At 36.0% G+C, this 27,624-nt stretch overlaps 4 protein-coding genes across 4 annotated transcripts; 2 read left to right on the top strand and 2 right to left on the bottom strand.

The window, feature by feature from the left end:
- Positions 1-2,618: 2,618 nt before the first annotated feature.
- Positions 2,619-3,557, top strand: LOC118713085 (olfactory receptor 1009-like). The gene has a single exon (XM_036427447.1). It carries the CDS (start codon positions 2,619-2,621, stop codon positions 3,555-3,557), a length of 939 nt encoding a protein of 312 aa, XP_036283340.1.
- Positions 3,558-13,481: 9,924 nt separating this feature from the next.
- LOC118713084 (olfactory receptor 5W2-like) lies at positions 13,482-14,420 on the top strand. The gene has a single exon (XM_036427446.1). The coding sequence runs from the start codon at positions 13,482-13,484 to the stop codon at positions 14,418-14,420; it is 939 nt and encodes a 312-aa protein (XP_036283339.1).
- Positions 14,421-16,335: 1,915 nt separating this feature from the next.
- LOC118713083 (olfactory receptor 5I1-like) lies at positions 16,336-17,274 on the bottom strand. The gene has a single exon (XM_036427445.1). The coding sequence runs from the start codon at positions 17,269-17,271 to the stop codon at positions 16,336-16,338; it is 936 nt and encodes a 311-aa protein (XP_036283338.1). The 5' UTR covers positions 17,272-17,274.
- A 7,306-nt stretch (positions 17,275-24,580) lies between these two features.
- On the bottom strand, positions 24,581-25,516 carry LOC118713082 (olfactory receptor 5L2-like). The gene has a single exon (XM_036427443.1). It carries the CDS (start codon positions 25,514-25,516, stop codon positions 24,581-24,583), a length of 936 nt encoding a protein of 311 aa, XP_036283336.1.
- Between the last annotated feature and the right edge of the window lie 2,108 nt (positions 25,517-27,624).

Raw genomic sequence — 27,624 nt, 5'->3', positions numbered from 1 at the left:
GTGGAGAGGGTTAAGTACTACCAAGGCCTACTAAATTGGCAGGAATGTGTAATGAAGTGATGAGAAGCAGTGTGGCTGCTCCTATCAAGTAGTAGCTTTTGTTTGGCTCAATATCTTTCTTCCTTTCAGGTTAAATGTTGTAAACTGAAAACAAGTATAATAGCTGCCCAATCAAATTATAGAATGAAGGCTGAAAAGGTCAAAACAAGCTAAACACACTATGGTAATATATGTAACGTTGAATATAGTATAGTCAATATGTTTATTGTTAAGGAGGCATGAGAATATGCACTAAAATAATTAAAGCCACATATTTTACTCATTCTCATTATGCACTTGATACTGTAGTCATGAGGACAAGAGTAGAGAATAATGTCTTCATTTGGGGGGAAAATTATATGTTGATGGCAAGTTTGAATTAGGTGGAATGCGCAAGTAGGGACATTTGTTATATTTGCCTTGATGTGACTAATTAATTTATAGAAAGAAACATGTATGGGTTAACTAAATAAAATACCTTATCATTTAAAAAAAAAAGAAAAAAAAAGAAAGGAGTATCTGCTATGAGATGATAGACAATTACAGGAATTCATTTTTTATTTTAAATCTTTAGCAATTTATTTTATACAATATGGTTTCAAGATATGGTTTAAATTAGTAAAGCACACCAGATTCACAGAATGTTCAATTAAATTATTATTTTTTTTATGTTGTTAGAACACTAGATTGCTTATAGTACAGAAGTATTTTTGGCCACCTTTGGTGCCTTCTTTTCCTGTTTCATGCAATAGGGACGCTGAACTAAACCTGGTTTCCTTGTTATCACTGTCATGCACTTATATGATAATTGTCATCTCTCAGGATCAGATGACCATTTTCTGAAAGAAAGACTTTATAACTAGGCAGTTGTTCACTTAGTATTAGGCTTAAGGACACCAGTGATATCAGGAAAGCCATGTAGATACAGATATATTTTATTTATTTAATGTAAACACATGCACATAGATATAATCACATGAAATGTCAGCATGGTTGGGAGGCGGTAGCTCATTTTTAATTATTTTAAAATTCTAACTTCTATTTTTGTACATTTTCTGAAATAGATTTATTTCTACATGAATGACATTTCTTGATAATGTATCTAGAGAACTTGAGACCAAGATTTTGGAATCTTGCACATTGATCAATAGATCCTTATTCAGATTTTTTTTTCTTACATCATATACCCTCAATTCTATTTTGTATTCTCACAAAACTTGAGGTCACACATGATATTACTAGAGGCCCACTGCATGAATTTGTGCATAGGTGGGATCCCTTGGCCTGGCCAGCAATCAGGGCCAATCGGGGCAATCTCACCCACTCCAGATCAGGACAATAGGGGCCAGCAATTCAGGGAGGAACCAAGGAAGGTCTCCAGGGCATTTGTGGCACTCTTGTCCAGTCTGGATTGGCCAGATCCCAGCAACAAGCTAACCTACCCATCAGAGCCATCAGAGCATCTGCCTCCTGGTGCTCAGTGTACATCATAGCAACTGGTTGAGTGGTCAACCAAAGGGTCAACCAATCCATCAGACACTTAGCATATTACACTTTTATTAGATAGCATAATTAATTGTGTAAAATATGGCAGTGGGACATAGAATTCCATTGGCCTACCAAAACCACAAACACCACCAAAGGGTGTTTTAATTTCCAGGGGATTGGTGAGAGGTATAGGTTAGATATTAATCTTTCTAAAATAATGGGATTGTGCACCAGCGAGTATTTTTAAATGTCTTAGAGATCTGATCTATTGGTGAATAATAGATTATGTGGATTCCAGTAAATTAGAGTTGAAAGGTTCACAAAGTGGTCCATACTCTTTTTCTTTTTTCTAGGTCATCTGTGCTGATAGTATCCCAAAAACTTTTCATCATTTTCTCTGAGCAACAGCTGCTGTCAAAAGAGGCATGGTTAGCACTGGCATATTTCTGGTAGTGAACCTTAACATTATCAGGGACCCTACCAAACTACTCTAACAACCACACTCACTGCTCCACTGGGTCCTGGAACACAGACTATTTCTACCCCTTGCTTGGTAAGGCTGGATAGGATCTGAGGGGCTGATGGGGTATTGGGAAAATGTTATATCTAGGAAACCATAATTACTCTGCCTGTTTCACAATTGGATTAATGAAGAAATAATTTAAAAGTACATTTATTACCTGAACCTCTCACTAACTACACTTCTCTATTAAGGATAGAATAGTCCTCCAACACTAAAAAGAAAAACAATCTTGTCAGAATATGTGGGCTACTGGGCCAAATAATTTTAAGAACTATTGCCTATACAGAACATTGAGGATATCAATAGTATAACATGAGATAGAAGTAGTAAAATTATCATAAGTACTACATAGGTTGGTGTGCAAATAACATGAGTGATGTTTAATAAAAGTGCCCTAAAAACCCTATTCAGCGCTATCCAAATGTAGGCAATATTATTAGCATAATCGCTTCAACAATTTGTAATAAATTGGGTATATTTCTTTTTCTAATTACCAAAAACTAATAATACGATGATAACCCCACTTCCACTTCCTTCTTTAACACCTGGGGTTTTCAGATTTTCAGTGATGGCTGCTCAGAACTGCACTGTGTTTACTGACTTCATACTCTTAGGACTCTCTGGCAGACAGGATGTGCAGCAAGGGCTCTTTGTGCTCTTCCTGCTGGTTTATGGCATCACCATGATTGCCAACCTAGGGATGATCCTGCTGATCAACATGGACCCCAGGTTCCACACACCCATGTATTATTTCCTGAGCAACCTGTCTTTCTGTGACATCTGCTACTCCTCCACTGTCGCTCCCAAGATGCTGGTTGATTTCTTATCTGAGCTAAAGAGGATTCCATATAATGTATGTGTTGTTCAGATGTTTATTTTTGGGTTCTTTGCAGCTGCGGAATGTGTCATGCTGTCTGTCATGGCATATGACCGTTACGTAGCCATTTGTAATCCACTGCTTTATACAACTACCATGCCCAGGAGAGTTTGCTTCCAGCTCGTGGCCACTGCCTACATTGCAGGTTTGATGGATATGACAATCTTCACCTATTGCACAGCTCTGTTGTCATTCTGCAATTCCAACATCATCAATCACTTCTTCTGTGACTTCCCACCCTTACTCGCCCTCTCCTCCTCAGATACAACCATCATTGAAATAGCAATGACCATTTCCTGTGGCTGTGTTGTGGGGTCCAGCATCGTCACTGTCCTCCTCTCCTACAGCTACATCCTAATTACCATCCTTAGAATGAACTCAGCAGAGGGCAAACGCAAAGCCTTCTCTACCTGTGCCTCTCACTTAACCACTGTGGGGATATTTTTTGGTACACTCTTTTTCATATATTTCAGACCCAACTCCAGTTCCTCCACTGACACGGACAAGGTAGCTTCTGTTTTCTACACAGTTGTCATCCCCATGTTAAACCCACTGATCTACAGCTTAAGGAATAAGGATGTGAAAGGTGCCCTGAGGAAAGCAGTTGGCAGTAAGTTATGTCCTGGTTGAAAGTGTGTTCACCCAAAGAGTTTTTATTTAGAGATGTTGAGAGCTCACATTCTGATACTTTAACAAGTGTTCTGTGTAGTCTTGCCAGTACAATTCTGGATATTTTTTTTACCTCTTTTTTCCTAAATTTAGGCTACAGTGATTATTAATCTTATTCTATTCAAACTAAGGAAGAGTAGTAATATGTTTGCTCTACTGTTTTGTCAAGAGGGTCTTTTTATGCCACTTTCTCTATTCATGGGTATGTCCCAGAGAGATATGGGTATAATAGCATCTACCTTCATGTCAATTAAACTTATTCCACCTAAAGCTCCATTTTTTCAATACAATGGATTTAATAGAAAAGAGTTTTAGTGTTTTAAATTAGATGTTATTGTTTTGGGGAGGTTTTTATCTTCTTCCTATCTGCTGGCATCTTACTATATATATATTTTCCACCATAACACTTAGAAATAATGAGCAGTAAATAAAGAAGACTAAATTTAAATTCTCCTGACCTAATTCAATGTTCTATAAATGCAAGGTTCTTGACTGTCTTATTTCGAATTATTTCTACTTGGCTATTTGCAATGCTTATTTTCAGGATGCCATTCAAAAACATTCAGTGCAGCAATATTTACAAGATTTACAAGATTTGGAAGCAGACCAAGTTCCTATCAGTAGATGACTGGATAAAACAGCTGTGTTGCATGTATACAATGGAATAGTACTCTACCACACAAAAAGAAGGCAGCATGGTTAGACCTGGAGATTATTATGCTTAAGTGAAATAAGCCAATCAGAGAAAGGCATGTACCATATGATTTCACTTATATGTGGAATCTAATGAACAAAATAAACTAACAAAGTGAAGACATTCTCATGGACACAAAGAACAGACTGACAGCTATCAGAGGGAGAAGTTAGGGGCTAGATGAGAAAGGTGAGAGATCAAGCAAAGAAACAAAAGAAAGACTTCTGGACACAGGACAATATGGTGATTACCAGAGAGAAGGGTTTGGAGGGGGTAGAAGAAGGTAAAGGGAGGATAAGTAGGATGGAAAGAGCCTTGACACTGGGTGGTAAATACACAATACAACATAATGATGGTGCATTGTAGAATTGTGTACCTGGAACCTGTATAATATTGTCAACCCAATAAATTCAATAAAAAAATTACTGAGTGAATGAATGTGTGTCCCCTGCAAGACTGAAATAAAAAGGAGCTTTTGGCCCTAGCTTGTTTGGTTCAGTGGATAGAGCATAGGCACTCACACTGAGGAGTCCTAGGTTCGATTCCAGTCAAAGGCATGTACCAAGGTGTCAGGCTCTGGTGTATGTGGGAGGCAATCAACTGATGTGTCTCTCTCACTGCAATGTTTCGCTTTCTGTATCTTTCCCCCTCCCTTCCACTCTCTCTAAAAATCAATGGAAAAATATCCTTAGGTGAGAATGAACGAAAATAAATAAATAAATAAATAGATAAAAAATAAATAAATAAAGCTTTTTTCAATGAAAAGAAAAAACACATACTTTTCTTATTAATTTTATTCTAGTATGTTCATCTTCATAAAATCCAACTATACTTCTTGTTTTTATACTGAGTAAGTATCAGATACAGGGATCATTTAATGAAGAGAACTTTTTGCATCCATTAATTCTGATCATTCTGTCCCAAAGATTAGCAGCTCTAGATTTAATTTAATTGATTTTAGAGAAAGGGAAAAGAAGAGAGAGAGAGATGTGAGAGACATCAAGTTGTTGCCTCCCATACACGTCCTTGAGATGGAATCCTCAACCTATGTATGTGCCTTGACCAGGAATTGAACCTGTGACCATCTAGTACATAGGAGGACACTCCAGCCAACTGAGCCACTTGGACAGGGCAGCAGTTCTAGATTTATCTTGCGCTTGTTATTCTTCACATCAGACTGTGTCTTTCCCTTCTTGCCCTCACTCTGGAGAACAGATATAGGCTTTTGACAACTGTACAGAAATTGCATGAATTATGTTGGGGGTATAGGACCTTGACCTTCTCTAATGGCTACTAGAAAAAAGAACTTTATTTCCCTTTACATGTTCATAGCATTATACTAGTTAATTTTTTACAAAGGAAATGAAATGCAAGAATTATTGACAAAATCTGTTTAAAAACTTAAATTCCCAGAGTTAACAATAATTTATGTTAAAGGGGGGAGAAAAACACAAAGAACAAAATAGTATTTACATTAGAATTCCATTTGCAATGAGTTAAATTGGTTCTATGTGCATCTGTGAAATAAACTGAAACTGTATTCTAACACAATTTCAATAGTTATCATTGCTAAATGGTTGGATATTAAGCAATGCTAAAATCTATTTTAATAACTTAAGGTAACTATAGATGCTGTTTATACTACTATAGATTAGCAATTAATCCAGTTATGAAAAACATTATACAATTTCAAGGATTTTGCAGTATTCATTTATTTCTCAGGTTTCTGTTACATGTAAAAAGCATGGAGGTTCTCTTTTCTTCTTTCTGGAGGACAGGGTTACAGATTACACAAGGTTTTTCACTGAAGTCCTCTACCTTTATATACATACTAGAGGCCCAGTGCATGAAATTTATGCATGGGGGCAGAAGGGTTCCCCTCAACTGAGCCTGCACCCTCTCCAATCTGGGATCCCACTCACAATCATGGACCGTTAGCTCCTAATCACTCACAGTCCTGCCTGCCTGGTTACCTCTAACTGCCATCCCTGTCAGCCTGATTTACCCCTTACTGCCTCTGTGTGCTGGCCTGGTAGCCCCTAATTGACCCCCTCTGCTGACCTGGTTGCCCCCAACTGCACCCCGCCAGCCTAGTCACCCCTCATTGACCCCCTGCCAGCCTAATTGCCCCCAACTGCCCCCACTGCCATCTTAGTTGCCCCTCATAGCCCTCCCACCAGCCTGGTTGCCCCACACAGCCTGCTGGTTCCGTAGTTTAGTCATCCCTCAGGCCAGCCCTGGGCGGCTGAGCAGCCACCATCTGAAGCTTTTCTGTACCTCAGGCTGGCCCTTGGTGGCTGGGGGCTGAGGGGACTGTGGGAATCTGGAGGCAGGTGCACTGAGTAGCTAGACCCACCTGGACGTGGGCCCGGCTGTGCCACATACTTGCTGCCCTGGCAGGGCTGAGGGGTCTGGCAGCCACCATCTTTGAGGGTGTGGCAGTCAGTTAGCATATTCCCTCCTTATTGGCTGTGGGCACCACCATCTTTGTAAGGGCGTGATGGTCAACTAGCATATTCCCTCTTTATTATTAGATAGAATATATATATACATATATATATGCATACATATATATGTGTATATATATGCATACATATATATATATGGTTTCAGAATAACAAATACAATTTACTGTCAGATTATTTACAACTGCAGGATTTCATCATTAATTTTTAAATCAAGAAGTTTATTGTACACAATATACTTTCAAGACATAGGGTAATTGTGAACTTAATAAAGCATACAACTTTCATAGAATATTTTATTAAATGGTAGCCTATATTTACTAAAATACTGACTTGTTTATAGGACAGAGACATATTTAGCAACCTACAGTTCCTACATTTCCTGTTTCCTGCATCAGGAAGCTTCATTAAACCTCATTTTCATTAGTAGTATTGTCATGCACTGAACTTCTATGATAATGGTCACTCCCTCAAGAACAGACAATCATTCTCTGGAAGAAACTTATAAGTTGACAGTTAGCTATGCACTATTACGTTTGGAAGCAACAGTGATATAAAGAAAAGGAATATTTTTTGCAATTGTTTGTGTCTGATATCTTAAATTATTTTGTAAATCTTCATCACCACCCCATAGTTAAAGAAAGCTATTCTGTTAGAACATAAATCCTTTGAGAAGAAATTTACATTACCCAATTTTCAGGAATATATTACTACCCATGTAATGCATTTAATGGGAATTGGGAGTAAGACTACCTGTCTGGAGGGGCTTCCCTGTTTTCAAAGATAGAATTTGGATTCTGCCTCAATGGAGTACATCCTGAAGAAATTGATATCCCTGGAGAGGGAGTACCTGGGGGAAATATAAGTATGGAAGGGAATCAGAAGAAGATGTTCAAGAATGACTCTGCCTCCTCCAAATACTATACATACCAGGGAAGCAGAGCATGGTAGTAAAACTCTCAACTACTATAAATATAGCATTTTCTTATGTTTGTCTGCTGGTACATTGCTAGTCATTGCTTAGGTGATTTGAGATTTGCCTTAGCAATATCTCCCACAGGAGTACATTTGGTGTTTCAGCATGGGGATCATCACACATGCAAGAGCAATACATTGTGAAAAGACATTAAAACTAGTCTCTAAGAGCAATTTTACAAAATTAAAAATATATTAATTTCACTGAATTGTGCCGAGATTATTCAACCTTTAGAAGCTAGGCGTAACTACATAACAACACACAAGAAAAACAAGTGAGAGAAAAATAACAGCAAACCTATGTTCCTGTGTACTCCAGGTGAGGTTTCAGAAGAAACATGAAATTTCCTGAATGATTGGCTTGCACAAACTCTATATGCCTTACACATTTTATGTTTCTTGTTGTTTAAACAAATTCTGCCTTTACAGATCTCTGGCAATTAAGTGAACTCTGGTAATATTCAAGATGTACAGCTAATGTAATGATGATTATACATCATGTAAATGATTCAAACTCAAACTAAAGTATTACTCAACAAATGGACAATGTGAACATAATCCCCCAAGGCTGCCCAGCTGTACAACAGAAAGAAACACGCCATAGTTTTCACATCAGCCTGTGGATTTCCTTTTTTCCCTCATACTGGTAAACAGATATGGTCCTGCTGACGACTCTACAGAAGCTGCTTAAGTAAAGGTTGGGGGTGAAAGGAATAGGACATTCTCTAATGTCACTGGAGGAAAGGACTCCATCTCCCTAGAGGTGTTCACAGCATTGTATTAGTTAAAATTATAGAAAAAACTAAAATGCCCAACTTATAAAGTTTAATTGTAAGGGACATTTACTAATGAAAGTATATATTTGAAATAAAAAAGAGCAAAGTAGTATTCACATTAGTATTCAATTTGTAACAATTTCTATTTGCTTTCTTATCACCAGAGTTGGGAATTTCAAGCCCAGAAGGTTGCATGAACAAAACTTGTTACTTCTTCAGTCTCCCAATCCTAAACCCCTTTGTCTTGTCAATTCCTTGATTTTTTTTCACACATTTGTTGTTCTCCTGTCTGAAAGATACAATGAAAACGTAATTTCATGAGACATCTGATTTCTCTGGAGGAGAATGTAGAACATGGAGGCCAAGAAGCATAGCATTGAAATAAAGTCTGGTAAATGTCTGACACTGACCAATTTAGTCAAGAGAGTGAAGAATTAAAGTTGAGCCTTTGCTAAAGTTGTTGCAGCATTCACAAGAGAAAACACAGAAGTGGAATCTAATTAATCATGTTCTCACAGCACAGAAGAGTGGAGGCAGAGTCTTCAGAGATTTGTCCTAACAGTCACGAGGTAGAAATAAAATGCAATCTGCCCATTGTTGGTGTACCAGAGATAAGGACAGAAAGACCTGCTCATTTCAGGTAGGTTTCTGTACCTGTTTTCATTTAAATGGGAAAGGCAGCTTAAAATAAAAAGATACATCAATTTCCACACTTTATTTTGTTTTCACTTCTTTCTATCACATTTCTTTGTCTTGAAAAGGGATTTGTCCTTTTGGCAAAGATCAGTCGTACAACCAGGGAAGGTGAGTGATAGAATAGATCTGCAAAACATGTTTTGGGCTTCAGTAAACACTAAGATGCCACACACCAAAACAGTAGCATAAAAAGTTTCATTTAGGTGAGCAAAGGTTTGGGGGATGGAGACATCTGTATTAGTGTCAACAATAAAAATAAACTAAAATATAATTATAAATTTTTTTTTCATTTACTAACATACAGAAGCATTTTCAGTGATGAAATCAAGTTTTTCTTTAGTGAAAATACACAAAACTATCTATTATATTGGATGTCTTTAGTGTTAAAGCTCAAAGACTATCTCTGAAATTTTTAGTTCAGTGTTTAATGCAAGGAACTTTCCATCCTGAAAAATTTTACAAGTATATAACATATATATATATATATATATATATATATATATATATATATTCACATATTTAGTGTCTAAAAAATATATACACAAGCTCTTTGAATAATTGTTTCCTACAATGAGTTATATCTGAAAAGAAAAAAGAAACATTAATCCAGCTATCAGCTGTTAAAGTACAATATGTATACATTTTGGGGGGTACCCTGTATATATAACTTTATAAGGTTTTATAAAAATAAGGATTATGGACAAATAAGGATATGGCAAACAACTGCAGGATTTCAGTATTAATTTTAAAACTTTAGTAGCTTATTTTATAGTTTGGAGATAGGCTTGTGAAATTAGTAAGGCATACTACATTCAGAAAATATTTTAAATAAATAATTATTTTTTATTTTCCTAAAACACTACTTTGCTTATAGTATAGATATATGTGTAAAACATGCAATGCCTTTCTTTCATGCTTCATGCAACAGGGAGACTTAACTACACCTGGTTTCCTTGGTAGCACTGTCATGCATTTATGACAATGGCCATCTTTCAGGATCAGACAACCATTTTCTGGAAGAAAGACTTTGTAACTAGACAATTGTTCACTTAGTATTATGTTAAGGGGCACCAGTCATACCAGGAAAGCCATGTCCATACATGGTGTTTTTTTTTAATTTATTTAATTTAAATACATGTGCTTAGCTATTAGTACAATAAAATGTAAGCATGGATTGGGGAGTTGGTAGATCATTTTTATTATTTTTAAGTTGTAACCTTTCCTTTTGTATATTTTATCAAATATATTCATTTTTACATGAGGGACATTTTTAATATGATTTTATTGATTTCAGAGAGTGGAAGAAAGGGGGAGAGGGAGAGACATCAATGATGAGAGACTTTCATTGATTGTCAGCCTCCTGCATGTCCCCACCAGGGATGGAGCTCGCTACCTGGGCATGTGTTCCGACCAGGTATCAATTCCTGACTTTCTGGTTTATGGGTCAATGCTCAACCCTTGAGCCACTTCAGCTGGGTATAAAATATTTTTTGCTGATCTGTGTGTGTAGAGAAATTTAGGCTAAGACCATGATTGGCAAACTGTGGCTCACGAGCCACATGCAGCTCTTTGGCCCCTTGGGTGTAGCTCGTCCACAAAGTACCATGGCCTGGGTGAGTCTATTTTGAAGAAGTGGCATTAGAAGAAGTTTAATTTTAAAAAATTTGGCTCTCAAAAGAAATTTCAATCATTGTACTGTTGACATTTGGCTCTATTGATTAATGAGTTTGCCAACCACTGGGCTAAAGTTTTGGAAGGCTGAACATTAGTCACTAGATTATTATGTTTATGTTCTTTTTTTTTCTTCTTCAAGATATTCTCACCTCTACTCTCTTTCTATTCCCACAGAACTGAGATGGTCACAATAATATTATATACAGCAATTGATTGGTTAAAATACAACAGTGGGACATAGAATCCCATTGGCCTCCCAAAGATCACCAACACCATTGAAGAGAAGGAGAATTTGGAGATGTTCATGTTAAACAGAGATCAATGAAAACAGTATTACAATTCTGAGGGACGTGGAATGGGGATATAGTTTAGACATGAATCTTTCAGGGGTAATGGGACTGTGCACCAGTGAGTATTTTTAAATATGTCTTACAGACATGACCTGTTTGTGATTAGATAATGTGGATTATGATTAGAATTGAAGGGTTTACACAATAGTCTGCACCCTCTTTGTTTCCTCTCAGTCATATAGGTGAGCAGTGTCACAAAAACTTTTCATCATTTCCTCTGAGCTACAGCTGCTGTCAGAAGAGGCATGGTTAGCACTGGCATATTCCTGACTGTGAATCCTAACATAACATTCTCAGGGACCCTACAAAACTACTCCAGCAAGCACCAACCTCACTGTTCCACTGGGTCCTGGATCATAGACTATTTCTATTCCTTGGTTAAGGGTGAATAGGACCTGAGAAGTTGATGTGGTATTCGGTGAACATTATATCTAGGAACCTATAATCACTCTGCCTGTTTCACAATTGGATTAAGGAAGAAATAAAAAGTGAAATATATTCATTACCTGAACACCCCACTAACTACACTTCTCTATTACAGGATAGAATAGGTTCTACAACACTAAAAAGAAAAACAATCTTGTCAGAATTTGTGGGTTATCTGGACCAAAAAACTTTAAGAAATATTGCCTATACAGAACATTGAGGACATCAATTTCTTAAGATAGAAATAGTAAAAATTATCATAAGTTCTACATAGGTTGGTGTGAAAATAACGATTGATTTTGAATGAAAGTGCACTGCAAACTCTAGAAAGGGCTATACAAATGTAGACAATATTATTAGCATAATCACTTTATCAATTTACACTTCTTGGATTTATTGGGTCGGCAAGTAAGTAATTGCGGATTTTTTAAAGAAAATCAAAGACAATTTTTTCATGGAACTAAATAACTTTATTCTGTAATGTATTGCCCATTTTGATCAATGACCTTTTGCCATCTTTCAGGCAGCATCATAATCCCACGTTCAAAAAACTTCTGGTTTTTATTAGCAAAAAACTGAATCAGGTACGATTTGACATCATCATCATTATTGAAATTTTTACCATTCAAGTTTTGTAAAGATCGAAACAAAAAGTAATCAGATGGTGCAAGGTCAGGACTATATGGTGGATGTGGCAAAACATCCCAACCAAGCTCCATTAATTTTTGCCGAGTGACCAAAAATGTGTGTGGCCTTGCATTGTCATGATGGAATACAACACCTTTTCGATTTGTCAATTTGGGCCGCTTTTCTTCAACTGCATTGTTTAATTTCATTAGTTGTTCAATGTAGACATCAGAATTGATCGTTCGGTTGGGTGGTAAGAGTTCAAAGTAGACAATTCCTTTGTAATCCCACCAAACTGATAACAAAACCTTCTTTTGATGAATATCAGCTTTTGATGTTGTTTGAGTTGGTTCACCTGGCCTGCTCCACGATCTTTTCCGCTTGATATTGTTGTAAACAACCCATTTTTCATCGCCAGTTATCAGTCGTTTTAAAAATGGATCATTTTCATTACGTTTCTTTAGCAAATCGCAGCTGCTAATGAGTTGCGTTAACTGTGATTCTTTCAGTTCGTGAGGAACCCATGTATCGAGTTTTTGAACATAGCCAAGTTGTTTTAAGTGATTTTCAATGCATGTATGTGATACATGAAGCTTCTCTGCAATCTCACGTGTTGTACTGTGACAGTCCGAATTGATTATTGCTTTGATTAGGGCGTCATCAACTTCAACTGGACAACCAGAGCGTTTTTCATCTTTGAGTGAAAAATCACCAGAACGAAATTTGGCAAACCAATTTTGACACTGCCGTTCTTTTAAGGCTTCGTCACCATAAACAGCACATAACTTTTTATGAGCTTGCGATGCGTTTTTCCCTTTGTGGAAATAAAAAATCAAAATATGACGAAAATGTTCCTTTTGATTTTCCATTTTTCAACGAACGCCAAACGAAAACTACAAAACAGATCAAAAAACTTTTTTTACTGATTAACAGCTGAATAGCCAACTATCAAATAACAAAATGTGTTTTACATTTTTACTACGTCTGCAAACCTAAAAATTCAACTGAAGCCATATATGTGTGAAACCCGCAATTACTTACTTGCCGACCCAATATATCAAGGAGAGTCATTTTACCTAAAGCATACTTAGCAAAATGTTTATCTCTTTTTCTAGATACTGAAAAAATATTGCAATAGTAGTAATATGGCAACCTCACTTCCACTTCCTTCTTTAACACGAAGGGTTTTCCAGACCTGAGTGATGGCTGCTGAGAACTGCACTGTGTTTACTGACTTCATACTCTTAGGACTTTCTGGCAGACAGGATGTGCAGCAGGGGCTCTTTGTGCTCTTCCTGCTGGTTTATGGCATCACCGTGATCGCCAATCTAGGGATGATCCTGCTGATCAACATGGACCCCAGGCTCCACACACCCATGTATTATTTCCTGAGCAACCTGTCTTTCTGTGACATCTGCTACTCCTCCACTGTCACTCCCAAGATGCTGGTTGATTTCTTATCTGAGCAAAAAAATATTCCATATAGTTTATGTGCCATTCAGATGTATTTTTTTGGTGCTTTTGCAGATGTGGAATGTCTCATGTTGGCTGTCATGGCATATGACCGTTACGTAGCCATTTGTAATCCACTTCTTTATACAACTGCCATGTCCAGGAGCATCTGCACCCAGCTTGTGGCCATTGCTTACATCACAGGCTTGGTGGATTCGTCCATCCACACGTGTTGTACATTTCGATTATCATTCTGCAATTCCAACATCATCAATCACTTTTTCTGTGATATCCCACCCTTACTAGCTCTGTCCTCCTCAGATACAACCATCAACGAGATAGTTATGTTCACTTTCATTGGCTGTGTTGTGGGGTCCAGCATCGTCACTGTCCTCCTCTCCTACAGCTACATCCTAACTACCATTCTTAGAATGAACTCATCAGAGGGCAGACACAAAGCCTTCTCTACCTGTGCCTCCCACCTTATTGCTGTGGGGATATTTTTTGGTACACTCTTGTTCATGTATTTCCGACCCAGCACGAGTTACTCCATGGACACAGACAAAGTGGCTTCTGTTTTCTACACAGTTGTCATCCCCATGTTAAACCCACTGATCTACAGCTTAAGGAATAAGGATGTGAAAGGTGCCTTGAAAAAAGCAGTTGGCACTAAGTTATGTTCTGAATGAAAGCATGTTTACCCAAAGGGGTTTATTGAAAGATTCTGAGTACGAAGCTTCAAGTACTGTGACATAGGTTCCTGTAGTCTCCAGTACAAACTTCTGGATGTTTCCCATTTCTTATCTTTGCGCCTGAATTTCAAGTAAGGTGTATTGATTATTGCTTTTAGCTTTTCCTCCCAACCCAGGGCAAGTAATAATAGGTTCATTTCACTTCATCTTTTGCAAAGAGAATCTTTTCATACTTACATTCTCTGTTCATGAGTATGTCCCAGTGAGATATCATGCAAATAACAACTACTTCTCTCTTGTCATTCAACATGTTCTCCTTAAGATTCCTTATATATGGGTTTAATAAACTTGCTCAGTCAGAGGGAGGTTAAATGGCTTAAATTAGGTTTAGTACATAGGAAGGTTTGTCTCCTTCCTATGTACTAGGTACATAACCCTATAAATATTCTATCCTAACACTTAAAGGGATAAAAAATATTAAGTAAATACAATAAATAAAAATAAATCAGAAATCTCTATATTCAAAGTTCCATAAAGGCACAACCCTTGCCTGCTTTGTTCACCATCATTTCTCCCTTGCTATTAATAATGCCCAGTTCCAGGACATCTTTCAAAAGACTTGGTTAATATTAATGTGTAAGCTGAAATATGATGCAAAAACAAATTCTCTTATTCAATTTTATTCTGATATCTTCATCTTAGATGAAATCTATCTGAACTTCTTATCTTTTGGTATTGGATGTGATAAGAATTAGGGGGCAATTATTTGATGTAAAAATATTCTTGGATCCTCTATTTCTCATCATCCTGGCCCAGTTATATCAATAGACAAACCCCAAATCAGCAGCTCTAGATTTTTATTATACCTCACAGTCTTCATATCAGCCTGTGGATTTCCCTTCTAGCCTCACTCTGGAGAACAGACATGATGCTATTGACAACTGTACAGAAACTGCATACATGGAAGTTGGGGATAAAGGACTGGGCCTTTTCCAAAGGCCAATGGATGAAAGGACTTCATTTCCCTTGTGTTCATATTATTACACTAGTTAAAATAAGTAGAGAAAGCAAAATTCCCAACTTATACAGTTTAAATTAAAAGATAAGATTTATTAACTTAATAATGGTTCAATGAAATAAAAACAAATAACAAGATAGTATTTATATTTATATTCCATTTGTACTTATTTATATTTATTTTCTGTATATCTGTAAAATAAACAATAACTGTATTTTAAACAAACTATTGATGAGTAGATAAATTAATTCTATAATATATTCTAAAAAATAAGTTTGTTACATATGTTGTTAGCTCATGATCAATTAAGAATTTATTCCATTATGAAAAACAACACAATTTCCGATTCTCAAGAGTATTCATTTTAATTTAAGTGGCTGTCAAAAAAAGAAACATGAAATAATGGGCTTTTTAAATCCTCTTCTGTAATTTTATATATACCTGAATTGTATAACATGAGCTATTATGTATTTCAAAATATCATGAGAATGAAACAACACAATAAAAATATTCAGTTTTCATCAAGCTACTAGTCTTACATTACTCTTTGAACAGAGATTTAAGATAAAAATATTTCAAATAAGTCTTTTAAATTCTGAAGATTTTAATTGCCTTTACAGATGGTTAGGATACCAGGTTTTTGGTTTTTTTTTTTTTATCTATATTCATTGTATGAAAATGATAATGATAGGAGAAGGAATAAGATAAAAACTAGACTTTGAAGTGAAGTTGACATAAGTTCATATCTGAGTTCATCATGCTCTATTCTGTGACTGAGGCTTTGTAACTCACATATTTAGGGAACATGCATGTTAAACTAACTTCTAATAGTTTAGAACCAAATATAAAATATAGACAGTGTTGAAAACTTATCAGGCCCATTTTCATCCTTCCTTAAAGAGAAAGAATTTTTGAGCTAACCACTTTCCTAAAGGCATTCTTTACATCTTTGTTCCTTAAACTATAGATTAAGGGATTCAACATAGGTATAATCAATGTATAGAACACAGAGGTCACTTTGTCAATATCCAGTGAATGACCAGTGCTGGGTCGCAAATAAATAAAGATGAGGGTCCCATGGTAAATAGTGACCACAGTCAGATGGGAAGCACAAGTGGAGAATCCTTTTCTTCTTCCCTCGGCAGAACCTGCTTTAAGAATAGCTGCTATGATGCAGACATAAGAGAGAAGAACCGTTAGAAGACAGATAGCTTCCACCAAACTAGCAAAGACTATCAGGACAATGTCATGCTTGTAAGTGTCAGTGCAGGACAAAGAAAAGAGTGGGGAGATATCACAAAAAAAGTGGTTGATTTCTTTGGAGCAGAAAGACAGGTGGAAAGTATTAGTGGTGTGAATAACTGAGCTCATGGTGCCCCCCAAAAATGCTCCAATCACAAGCTGACAGCAGATCTTCTTAGACATAATCACAGTATATAGCAGTGGGTTGCAGATTGCTATATACCGGTCATAAGCCATGGCAGCCAAGAGGAAAGATTCTGTGTCGACCAAAGAGCAGAAAAAATATAACTGTGCAACACAACCATTGTAAGAAATGGTCTTCTTGTTGGAAACCAAGTCTACAAGTAATTTGGGGGCAATGACAGAAGAGTAGCATGCATCTATGAAGGACAGCATGCAGAGGAAAAAGTACATAGGGGTGTGCAAATGGGAACTGGTTGTGATTAACAAAACCATCCCAAGGTTCCCTGTCAGGGTGACAGAGTAGATGGAAAAAAACACAGCAAAAAGAACATTCTGCAGTTCCGGATGGTCACTAAATCCCAAGAGAAAGAACTCAGTCATCACAGTGCCATTCTCCAACTTCATTCTCTGCAGTGCTCTTGAACTTCTGAACTTGAGGGAGAGCAATGATGGCAATAGTAATGATAAGTTCAACACTGATGAAAAATAGGGGGGAAAATGGTCAAAATAAATAGAAGAATAATTTTAGATCTATTGGGCATCCTGATAATTCCTAGGCATTTCTACAGTTAATGTAGTATAATGCATAGATTTTCCTTTTTATTAAATTGATAAATTTCACTTCTTTTTTTCTATTAAATTTATTGGTGTGACATCGGTTAAAAAAATTAAAGCTACTATTTCCCACATTAAATGGCACCACCATCAAACCAACTGTTGAACTCTAAACCTGGGCTTCATTCTTTTATTTTCTTCAACTCCCTCATCTTCCACCAATGTCAAGTAATAATAGTTAACCACTTTATTATAAAGCAAACTCTGAATAAATAGCCTCTATTCCTATTTGTGTTGTTTTTATTTCCACAACAGATAAAGCATATTGTTTAATGTGAAGCCTTGTATAGGTAAAGGTATTTCTCATCTTGATACCTGGCTTTGCCTCTAAGGAATGAAGTAACTCCTTGGAGTTGTTTGAAATCCACTGGTAACAGAAAGAAGATTCTGAATTAGTTATAAAAGTGGCTCTGACTCCTACCTCTGTCATCTACTGGTTGTGAAACCTTAGGCCAATTAATCACTGAGTTTCAGTTTCATAACCTATAATAGGAGAACAACAGTACTTTTCTTATCAAATTATATGTTAAATTCTCTTCTCCAGCCTCCATATCCTCAGCACCTGATTTCTCTGCTCTAAGTTGGCAACATAGCAATACGAAGTCCTTTCAGACATTTTATTTTATCTGGAATCTGGGCAATGGAAAATAGTTAGAGAAATCCCCATGCTTACAAACTCATTAAATTCAATCCAGGCAATATGATAATGATATCCAGAAATGTTTCTATGTTGTCTGTAGTAAAAAATTGTAAAAAATGTTGAAAAGTCTTTCCTACCTACCTTTCGAGTTATCTCTGCTTTTCCTTGTCTTTTCTCTAGTTTACAAATCTGTAAGTTGTAGGTAATTGATAGCAGTTTGTAATACTTTACTTCATACATATTTTGTCCAGTGTAGATAATTGATTTCCCTCCCCCACTGTGCAAAAAGCCAATTTTGTATTTGTTTGTAGAATACTTTATCTATAATTCTTTGAATTATCTTTTAAACCAATGAATTAAGTAAAATATTTGACACATGTTTATTTTATATTTGTATAAAATTCACCACATTGTTATATTTATGTGTGTGTATATATATATGATTTATATTATATATATTTATATATAATTGTTCTTTAACATTTCATATTATACACTTTTGTTTCCCTCATGTAATAATTATTCCAAACCTTCATATTTCTCTTTAGGTCTCATTCTATGACCCTTTTCTCACTACCAGAAAATGATTTCTATTTTGTGGAGAAAATATAGAATACCAAATAAGTTTATCCTCAACTATCCCATCTTATAATTATATAAGCATTTGAATTCATCAGTAATTCCCTGTCTCCCTCCTTTCCTTTTCTGGGAAAATTTTGTCCCTCCTCTCTAGTTAATATCTCCAACTTTGCACCACTGAATTCTGACTGTTTTTATCAATTAAGATACTTATTAATTATTGCTCTTAATCTTTACTATTATATTAATAATCTTTCAAAAAATGTCAGCACATAGCAGCATTTAAGTCAATTTCATCCTCAAAAATGTTTCCCTGTACTTACTTTTATTTGTTTTCCTTTATTCACTTCAATGTTTCATTATATGCATCTGCATTGGTTTCCTCTTTCTGACTTTAGCTTATTAAGTGAGGTAGGATTTTTGTCTGAATATAACAAATTTATTTTGGTCCACACCCAAATTACATCCTAATGTTAAATCTAATATCTTTCAATGTATAATAAACTTTATTTCTCTATTCTCTGTGATCACTTTGATGTCTCCTTTCTTCATTAAATCCCTTCCAATAATACTGAACATTGTTTTAGGAATATCACATGCACTTTTTTTGGTTGTTAGTCTATCGTTTTTGTTGAAAATACCTTGATGATTTAAAAGCTGTGTTATCCCAGGAGTTTTTCCTCAAAAGAATCAGTTTCCTTTGTGTAAAGTAAGTGACTATAAGAAGATAAGCACCTAAAATCTCATAAAGTTCTTACATCCTAGGTTTAAGGTAAGAACACTTACCAGGTCATCTTTTTCACTCACCTATTACACTGTTGTCAGTATCAGTTCAGTTTTTACTGAAAAAAAAATTGTGTGACTTAAAGATTAAAAATTGACCATTGCCATATTTGTTATAATCCATTTGGGTAGGCCTTCTGTGCTCATAGAAGAAAAATGTGCCTCCCTTAGGAAGGCTATGGTTCCCTTAGATAATGCAACACCTTTTATATTTTGCTTTGAAGCTTTGAAATTAAGCTTTCTGAGCTCACATCAAATCCCAGAAACACACACTCTGATATCCAAATCCCAGTGGAAAAATTTATGTGAGCAATTAGACAGTTCTACTGAGGAGCTGATTAAACAAAAATGAGATGATGTAATGTGTTTTTCTACACCTTGAGAGGGACTCCAAAAATATTGGCTCTCAAAACAGTAAACTGTTATACATAAAATTGAATTATGATATTTGCTATCTAGTTTAATTTAACCAGCTCAAGCCAATTTATGAAACAACAGAATATGCTATATGATAAGATGGTGAAAAAACTCAATAGCTAGCCATGAACACCTCACCAAATCCCATTTTCCTGGGAAAGAAATAAAAATGTATCTATCAGGTCGCTGAGATTTAGAGATCTTGAAAGTCAACATGTAGATTAAAAAACAATTATAAACAAAGTTAATGATTCTGGCATGTGTTATCTATGTATCATGTGGAAATGGAATTCTGCCTATCCAAGGCCAGAATACACCCTAGAGTCTTCACTCAGTAAACACATGTGCTCTGTGAATATGTTGTGTCAGGCAGTGTTCTACAGAGAAAAGGAGGATACTTTCAATGGAATAATCTCAGAAGAAAGAAACTCTTATTTCCCAAAAATTCCTGGAAAACCCCACACTTAAATCACTAGTTCCCTAGTGTCCACTCAGAAAGCAATCACTGGGTCTTCGATGGCTAGCCAGGAAAACTTTACCAAATCCCATTGATGCAAAAACAAAGATTCACCAAAAATATGAGAGGCTGGGTGCCCATCAGAAAACTGAAATGCAATTAGTAAGGGGATGATAAATACTCTATCAATTCCTATAGTTTGCAAATAAGGGAGTAGCCAGTTTATATATATAGTAAAGTAAAATCGCTTAAAGAAATGGAAAATTTTTATGTGCTTGTTTTTCAGACATGTCTGAGAAGCACTCAGTGTTTATCGGTTATCCCCAGACAACTGGAAGTGTTACCCATAAAGAAACTTTGGGAAGAAAATAGAAATCTGACATTCCAAGATTTTGTGAAGCTGAATATAATGTGACTTCTTTTTTGCTAATAAAACAAAACAATCAGCTTTTAGGTACCAAAAGTATGCTTACATATTCAAAAGATATGGAGACCAATCATTATCCATGCTAAAGTAAGAATAACTCTGTGTCCCTAAAGCCCTACAATCAAAGATCTCTGAAAAAAGACATGATAGATTCTGGAGAGAGATCAAATTAGTAACTGGCTAAAATTTGAGGGCCTGGGGTTTGGTAAATGTTCTTAAATACAGAGAAGTTCAATACTGAAGGTTCTTCTGAGAGACCAGAGCTCAAGCATATTGACACACTCTAGGTTAGTGAATCCAGATCAGGATTTGCTTTCTAGGGGAGATTTAACAATATCTGGAGACATTTTTGCTTGTCACAAATGTGACGAAGGATGGATCAAACATCTAATGGGTAGGGGCCACGGATGCTGTTAAATACCCCCTAATGCACAGGAAAAACCCTATAGAACAGAATTGTCTGGCCCTAAATGTTACAAGTAGTAAGGTTGGAAAACCCTATTCTAATTAGAAAACCAAAGATAAACTATTTTCTCCTTTCATCTTAAAATGCAATTCTCATAGGTGATAAGGGAAATCTCACTCCACTGAAAGTATTTGAGTGCTGTCTGGTGTTTCTCAGTGGTTAGAGCACATGTGTCAAACACAAGGCCCGCAGGCCAAATCTGTCCCGCCAGGCCTTGCAATGTGGCCTGCACCGCGCTGTCATCACTGCACTCCGCTGCGTTTCCATCACAATGACAGTTTATGACTGTTCAGTAAACCATTCGGCCCGCGATTTAGGCTGGATTTTAGATTTTGGCCCCTTCTCTAATTGAGTTCGACACCCCTAGGTTAGAGTGTTGGCCTGCCAACCGAAGGGTCATGGGTTTGATTTCAGTCAAAGGCATTATCTGGGATGCAGCTTCCCTGCCCCCCTTGGGGCATGTGTGGGAGACAAACCAATTGATGTGGCTATCTCACATTGATGTTTCTCTCTTCTCTCCTCCTCCTCACCTCCCTTTTACTCCCTCTAAAAAAAAAGGGGGGGGGGGGAATATCGTTTAGTGAGGATTAACAAAAAATAAAATGGTATTCAAAAACCAATGTAGAACCATGACATTTTTTATCATTAAGTAGAACAAATCTTCATTCTTTTAGTACTTACTTAAACACTGAGTAGCTGTCTTTGCCAGTAATAATGGAATATTTTAAATAACCCTTGCTCTCAAAATGTCCTTATTAAGAAACATTCATAAGAGTGTATTTTATGGGCCAGGTCCTTGCATTATGTTATACTTAAGTTCAACAATAACTCTTTGAGGCTGTCAGGTTATCCCCAGTTTATATTTGAGAGACCCAAGATTAAGTAAATTTGAGCATCTTCCTCAAAGTCACTCATCAAGATCTAAATTGGCCCCCAGGTGTGTTATCTCAGGTCAAGTGCTCTTATTTATTATATTGCATTGAATAAGGGACCTTAATAAATACATGAACAATAACAAATACCAAAGGACATGTTAAGAAATAATAAAACAAATGAAACATTGTAGAAACATAGAAAAGGTAAATTATGATTTAGCCTTAAACAGATGGGTGTGTTAAGCTTTAAAATATACTCTCATATATTTCAGGTTCTAATCCCTAGAACCTGAAAGTGCCACCTCACTAAAAAAAAACATTGTTTAGAAATGTGATTAGGTTAATGACACTGAGATGAGGAGGTTATTCTGCATTATCGGGTGCTCTCTAGATGCCATCACAGATGTCCTTAGAATATAAAAGCCAAAGGTTGTTTCATACACATACACACACACACACACACACACACACACACGCACACACACACACACACACACACACACTTTCATGAGAAGATGTACCAAAACTGGAACATAGTATGGTTTGAAGATGCTAGCCTTTAATATTAAAAATATGGTCACGGGGACTCTTTCCCTGTTCCCACATTGGAGTCTGTGCTGTGAGAATCTATTTCCCCATGTAGGAGTCTGTACTTGTTCTTCATTAAATATCTCCCTTTGCTATACCACCCCTCAAAAAAGATTTGGTTCATAAGTCAAGGATGTCTGCAGCCACCAGAAGCTGAAAGAGATAAAGGTTGCCCTCTAGCCCCAGAAAGAGTGCTGTTAGTCTTCTGATCCTTGATTTTGACCCAATGATATTGATTTCAAATTTATGAACTGCAGAACCACAAAAGAAGTAAGATCTATTATTTAATCCACCAAATTTGCAGTAATTTTGTTCATTAGCCTTAGGAAACTAATACAATAGGTTTAGAATATACTAGATTTAGAAAGTATAAGCCAAAGTGAATTTTTAAAAAATTAACAAAGACATAGAAACTTTAAAAAGGTATGGAATCAAAAGCATGATCTACTTGCTTAATCCAGTTTTAAAGTAAAAGAGAGAACAAAAGGTAAAAGTAAAAACTAGCAAAAACAGTTGATAATGTATTAATCAGTTATACCATCTATTATGCTAAGAACTAAGATAGAACTTTTAATTTTTATGAAAATGTTATTATATTAGAGTGTTATTATCTATATTTTGCAAAAAAAAAGGTTTTAAAAGTTTTAAAATTATAATCTTGCAATAAAAAGGGTACTAAAAAATAAAATAATTATAATTCCTGAAAACTAATACCCCAAATACATACAAACATATAGGAAATTTACTATAACTTTTCATGAGAAAACATAATATGAGACAAATGTATACTGATGTCTTGTTAAAAAAAATGAAGTCAGTTTAATAAAAATAGCTGTATTCAGTAAGGTTGATAAAGACATGTGTCTATGTGTACTTTGCTAGAAATATATTGATATATATTTGAATATATTAAAAACAAAAAATTCATGTTAACAATATCACATCCAAAACCCATTCAAAGCAACTAGATATTGGAGAATATAGCAAAGGTATCAGATACAGCTGAACTAGCCAATAAAAATAATAAGATATGGCTTTAAACTGAAAGCAACAAATGAACAAATAAGAAAAACTAACAAAAACTAGTAGACAACCAGACGGCATGGTGGTTACTAAAGGGAGAGATGTGTAGTGTATTAAAGGGTAAAGAGTGTCAAATATATGGTGATGGACAAGATTTGACTTAGGGTGGTGGGTAAAAGGATAATGTATCAGAATTGTACACTTGAAACCTATATAATTTTTTTTAAAATATATTTTATTGATTTCAAAGAGGAGGGGAGAGGGAGACAGAGAGATAAAAAAAACATCAATATTGAAAAAGAATAATTGATTGGCTGCCTCCTGCACACCCTCTACTGGAGATCAAGCCAGCAACCCAGGCATGTGCCCTTAACTGGAATCAAGCCCTTGACCCTTCAGTTGACAGGCAAATGCTCTATCCACTGAGCCAAACCAACTAGGGCAAAACCTATATAATTTTATTAACCAACTAGGGGCCCAATGCACAAAATTCGTGCAAGGGGGCTTGGCCCTCACATCCTTGGCTGCCTCACTGGCTCTCACAAGCCCCTCTCAGCTCCAGCCAGCCCTTGCAGCTCCAGCTTTGTCCAGAAGGTCGTCCAGACAGTCATTCTGCTGTTTGGTCTAATTAGCATATTAGCTCCTTATTATATAGGATGTCACACCAATAAATTTCAATGAATTAATTGATCAAAAAATAAATACAGGCAAAAATGTTATTAAAATATGGCTTTAATAAGACAGAAGCATGGATAGATCTCGAGCATATAAAATCCCTTCTTTTGCTTTTCTGTAATATCCACCCCAAAAAGCTCTCTTTAAACATCTCTGATGAAACCCTGCATTAGCTAAGAAAAGAGCTCCTCAAAACTTTCTTGAAAGCTTCTTTCACATCCTTGTTCCTCAAGCTGTAGATCAGTGGGTTCAGCATGGGAATCACTACAGTGTAAAACACTGACGCCACTTTCTCAGTATCCACACTGTTGCCAGAACTGGGCCGGCAATAAGAAAAAAGGAGTGTTCCCTGTAAGACAATGATGGTTGTGAGGTGGGAGGCACAGGTGGAAAAGGCTTTGTGTCTTCCCTCGGCAGAGTGCATCCTGAGGATGGTGATGAGAATAAACAAGTAGGAAGTAAGGATGATGACAATGGTGATGATCTCATTGAAAGTAGCTACAATGTATAGGAGCAGTTCATTCATAAAGACATCAGTGCACGCAAGAGACAAGAGAGGGGGCAGATCACAAAAGAAATGATTAATCACATTTGATTTGAAGGATGGGATCTCAAGAGCTAAACACAAGTGAATCAAAGAACACACAGTCCCACAGAGGTAGCAACAAGTCACCAGCTCCACACGGAGACAACGGGACATGGTGACCATGTAGAGCAGTGGGTTACAGATGGCCACAAAGCGGTCATAGGCCATCACGGCCAGCAGGAAGACCTCAGTGATTCCATAAACACAAAATAAATAAAACTGCACCATGCACCCCAGGAAGGAGATGGTTTTATCCTTGTTTAGCATGTTGAACAACATCTTTGGAACGATGATTGTGGAGTAGCAAAAGTCCACAAAGGACAGGTGGCTCAGGAAAAAGTACATGGGAGTGTGAAGTCCAGAGCTGACCTGAATCAGCGCGATCATGCCCAGGTTGCCCAGAACCGTAACTCCATAGATCAGAAGGAACAGCAGGGAGAGAAAGACTCTCAGCTCAGGGACATTAGATAATCCAAGAAGAATGAACTCTGTCACAGTGGTGCAGTTCCCCTGCCCCATTTCCACATCTGTCAGGTTTAGAAAGCCAAATGATACGTTTTGTGTGTCTTCTGAAATAGAAATCATAAAGAAAGCTCACATTTATATTGAAGAAAAATACAAAATGATGTCAAACACAATGCATTTGAAATAGAATTGTCAAATAATTCAAAATGTTCAGGGTCAGGAGATATCCCTCATCAAATTGAAAGTATCAGCAGACACCTGTGTGGTTCCCTACTGTTATCTACCACAAGACATTGAGTTAATGAATTAACTCTGTTTTTATGGTCTTTGAAATAGATCCAATGATAAACTTTGAAAAAAACATTAATCAACTCCTGTTACCCCAAAATGTAATTAATTCTGTTCCAGTAAGATTACAGCTACTATGATCTTAAGTAATTTATACTAACATTTTTAGGTCAGTCTTTCAGTAGCACAAGGTTTTAGCAGGTGAGGTCCTGTACAGTTTTCTTGTTGGGAAATGTGACAAATCTCTGACATTAGTGGTTCATCTGGACCCTAAATTTTTAGTCATGCAAAATGAAAGAAGAGACATTTAAAATATGTACTGAAATCCATCATCATTTTCACTTGTTAATTTAACAAAGTGACTTAATTAATTATAATGGTAGTAATCAATATCAATAATAACTCAGAAAAATATAACTTCTTGAATACATTTTTCTGGAAAGCAATTAGGCAACATATATCCTTATTTATGACAATAATAAAAGCTACATAATATATTTATGAGAGATTTTATTTTTACTATGATATTGTAAGACATCTTTAATTCCATTTACAAGTTATAAAAACTATACTTAAAATTACACTGTGGCATTATTATATTCACAATGTGGAAAAATAATTATCAAAATAGAGCAATTTTTAAACTATATTATATCAGATCTAAATCAGAAAGTTATGTTATAGTATTTAAAATATTGTGGAGTTGGTTATTCTTATAAAAAATAAACTAGTATGCTTGGTGTATATATGTAGATTTAAATAAAATGTATATGTTGAGGTCAGAATATATACATATATATTGGAATTGACAGATGCTATTACTTTGATTTAGCTACAAGCCCTAAAAGATAAAGATAAATCTTTTACCCATATTGAGAAAGAGGTAAGTGAAAACTTTCTACAATTCTACAATTCTCTCTAATAATTGGTTGGGAAAGTAGTTACTTTGTATGTTTTATAAGGTCCCATTTTCCCTTCAAACCTCTCTTTAAAGAAAAGTCATATGTGAAAATGATAGATCTTATTCTCTGCTGTGAGTATACCCATGAGTTCATACACATATCTGTAATGAAAACTGAGTGAAGAGATAGTGGACTGAAAATCTCCATATCTTAAACTAAAGAAGTGAAAACATAAGACCTTGCAGAAGTCACCGTTTTCTCATTACTTGACCTCTCCAAAAATCTGAATTATAACCCACTTCAGAATTCAAACAGAAAAGTCATCTTGGAAACACTTCTTCCTAATGTTTCAGGCTGATAATAAGAAACTACAATAGTTTACGGTAAACACAAAACAAATTTAAAAGAATTCATTTCATTTACTGAGCAGGCAAATTTTACATATCCCTTTTTCCCAAATCAGGGGACACATAAATTCAACCCTCAGATTTAGAGTGACAATTAGGAAGCTCTCAATTCCATGACAGAAATTGTTGTGGAGAAAGACAAAAATGAGACAGAGAGAAAGTGAGAGGCGAGGGAGAATACCGTTTGTTTCCTCTGTATTCTTTCACATACATCATCAATGTTTGGTGTTCCAGATGAAATTATTCTAATTTCACTATCAATGGTCTGTCAATACTAAAAGACAAACCAACATTTGAATCAGTAAGTGCACAGGAATAAGATCTATGAAATCATTTTCTAAGTAGAAGCCAGATGAGTTAAACTTATCCTACATATTTGTTTGCTGGGAAAATATATTCATTTCCACTATGAAATAACCAGAGCCTACCTAGCTCTAGCTAACTAACCTGAGTGACAGATAGTTCTTCAGTGTTGCTGGAGATGTTGGGATAAATGTAATACCCTGTTAGATACTTATATGTAATTTTAACAGTAAGAGACTGCTACTGTAATTTTAACCCCTGA

Source organism: Pipistrellus kuhlii, unplaced genomic scaffold (genome assembly GCF_014108245.1).
Source record: "Pipistrellus kuhlii isolate mPipKuh1 unplaced genomic scaffold, mPipKuh1.p scaffold_m20_p_9, whole genome shotgun sequence".
NCBI lineage: Eukaryota > Metazoa > Chordata > Mammalia > Chiroptera > Vespertilionidae > Pipistrellus > Pipistrellus kuhlii.
The sequence above is the reverse complement of the archived record's forward strand: the minus strand, read 5'-3'. Positions and strand labels throughout refer to the sequence as shown.

Coding starts and splice junctions, on each gene's coding strand:
- LOC118713084 (XM_036427446.1), top strand. CDS start 13,482: ATGGCTGCTGAGAACTGCACTGTGTTTACTGACTTCATACTCTTAGGA.
- LOC118713082 (XM_036427443.1), bottom strand. CDS start 25,516: ATGGGGCAGGGGAACTGCACCACTGTGACAGAGTTCATTCTTCTTGGA.
- LOC118713083 (XM_036427445.1), bottom strand. CDS start 17,271: ATGAAGTTGGAGAATGGCACTGTGATGACTGAGTTCTTTCTCTTGGGA.
- LOC118713085 (XM_036427447.1), top strand. CDS start 2,619: ATGGCTGCTCAGAACTGCACTGTGTTTACTGACTTCATACTCTTAGGA.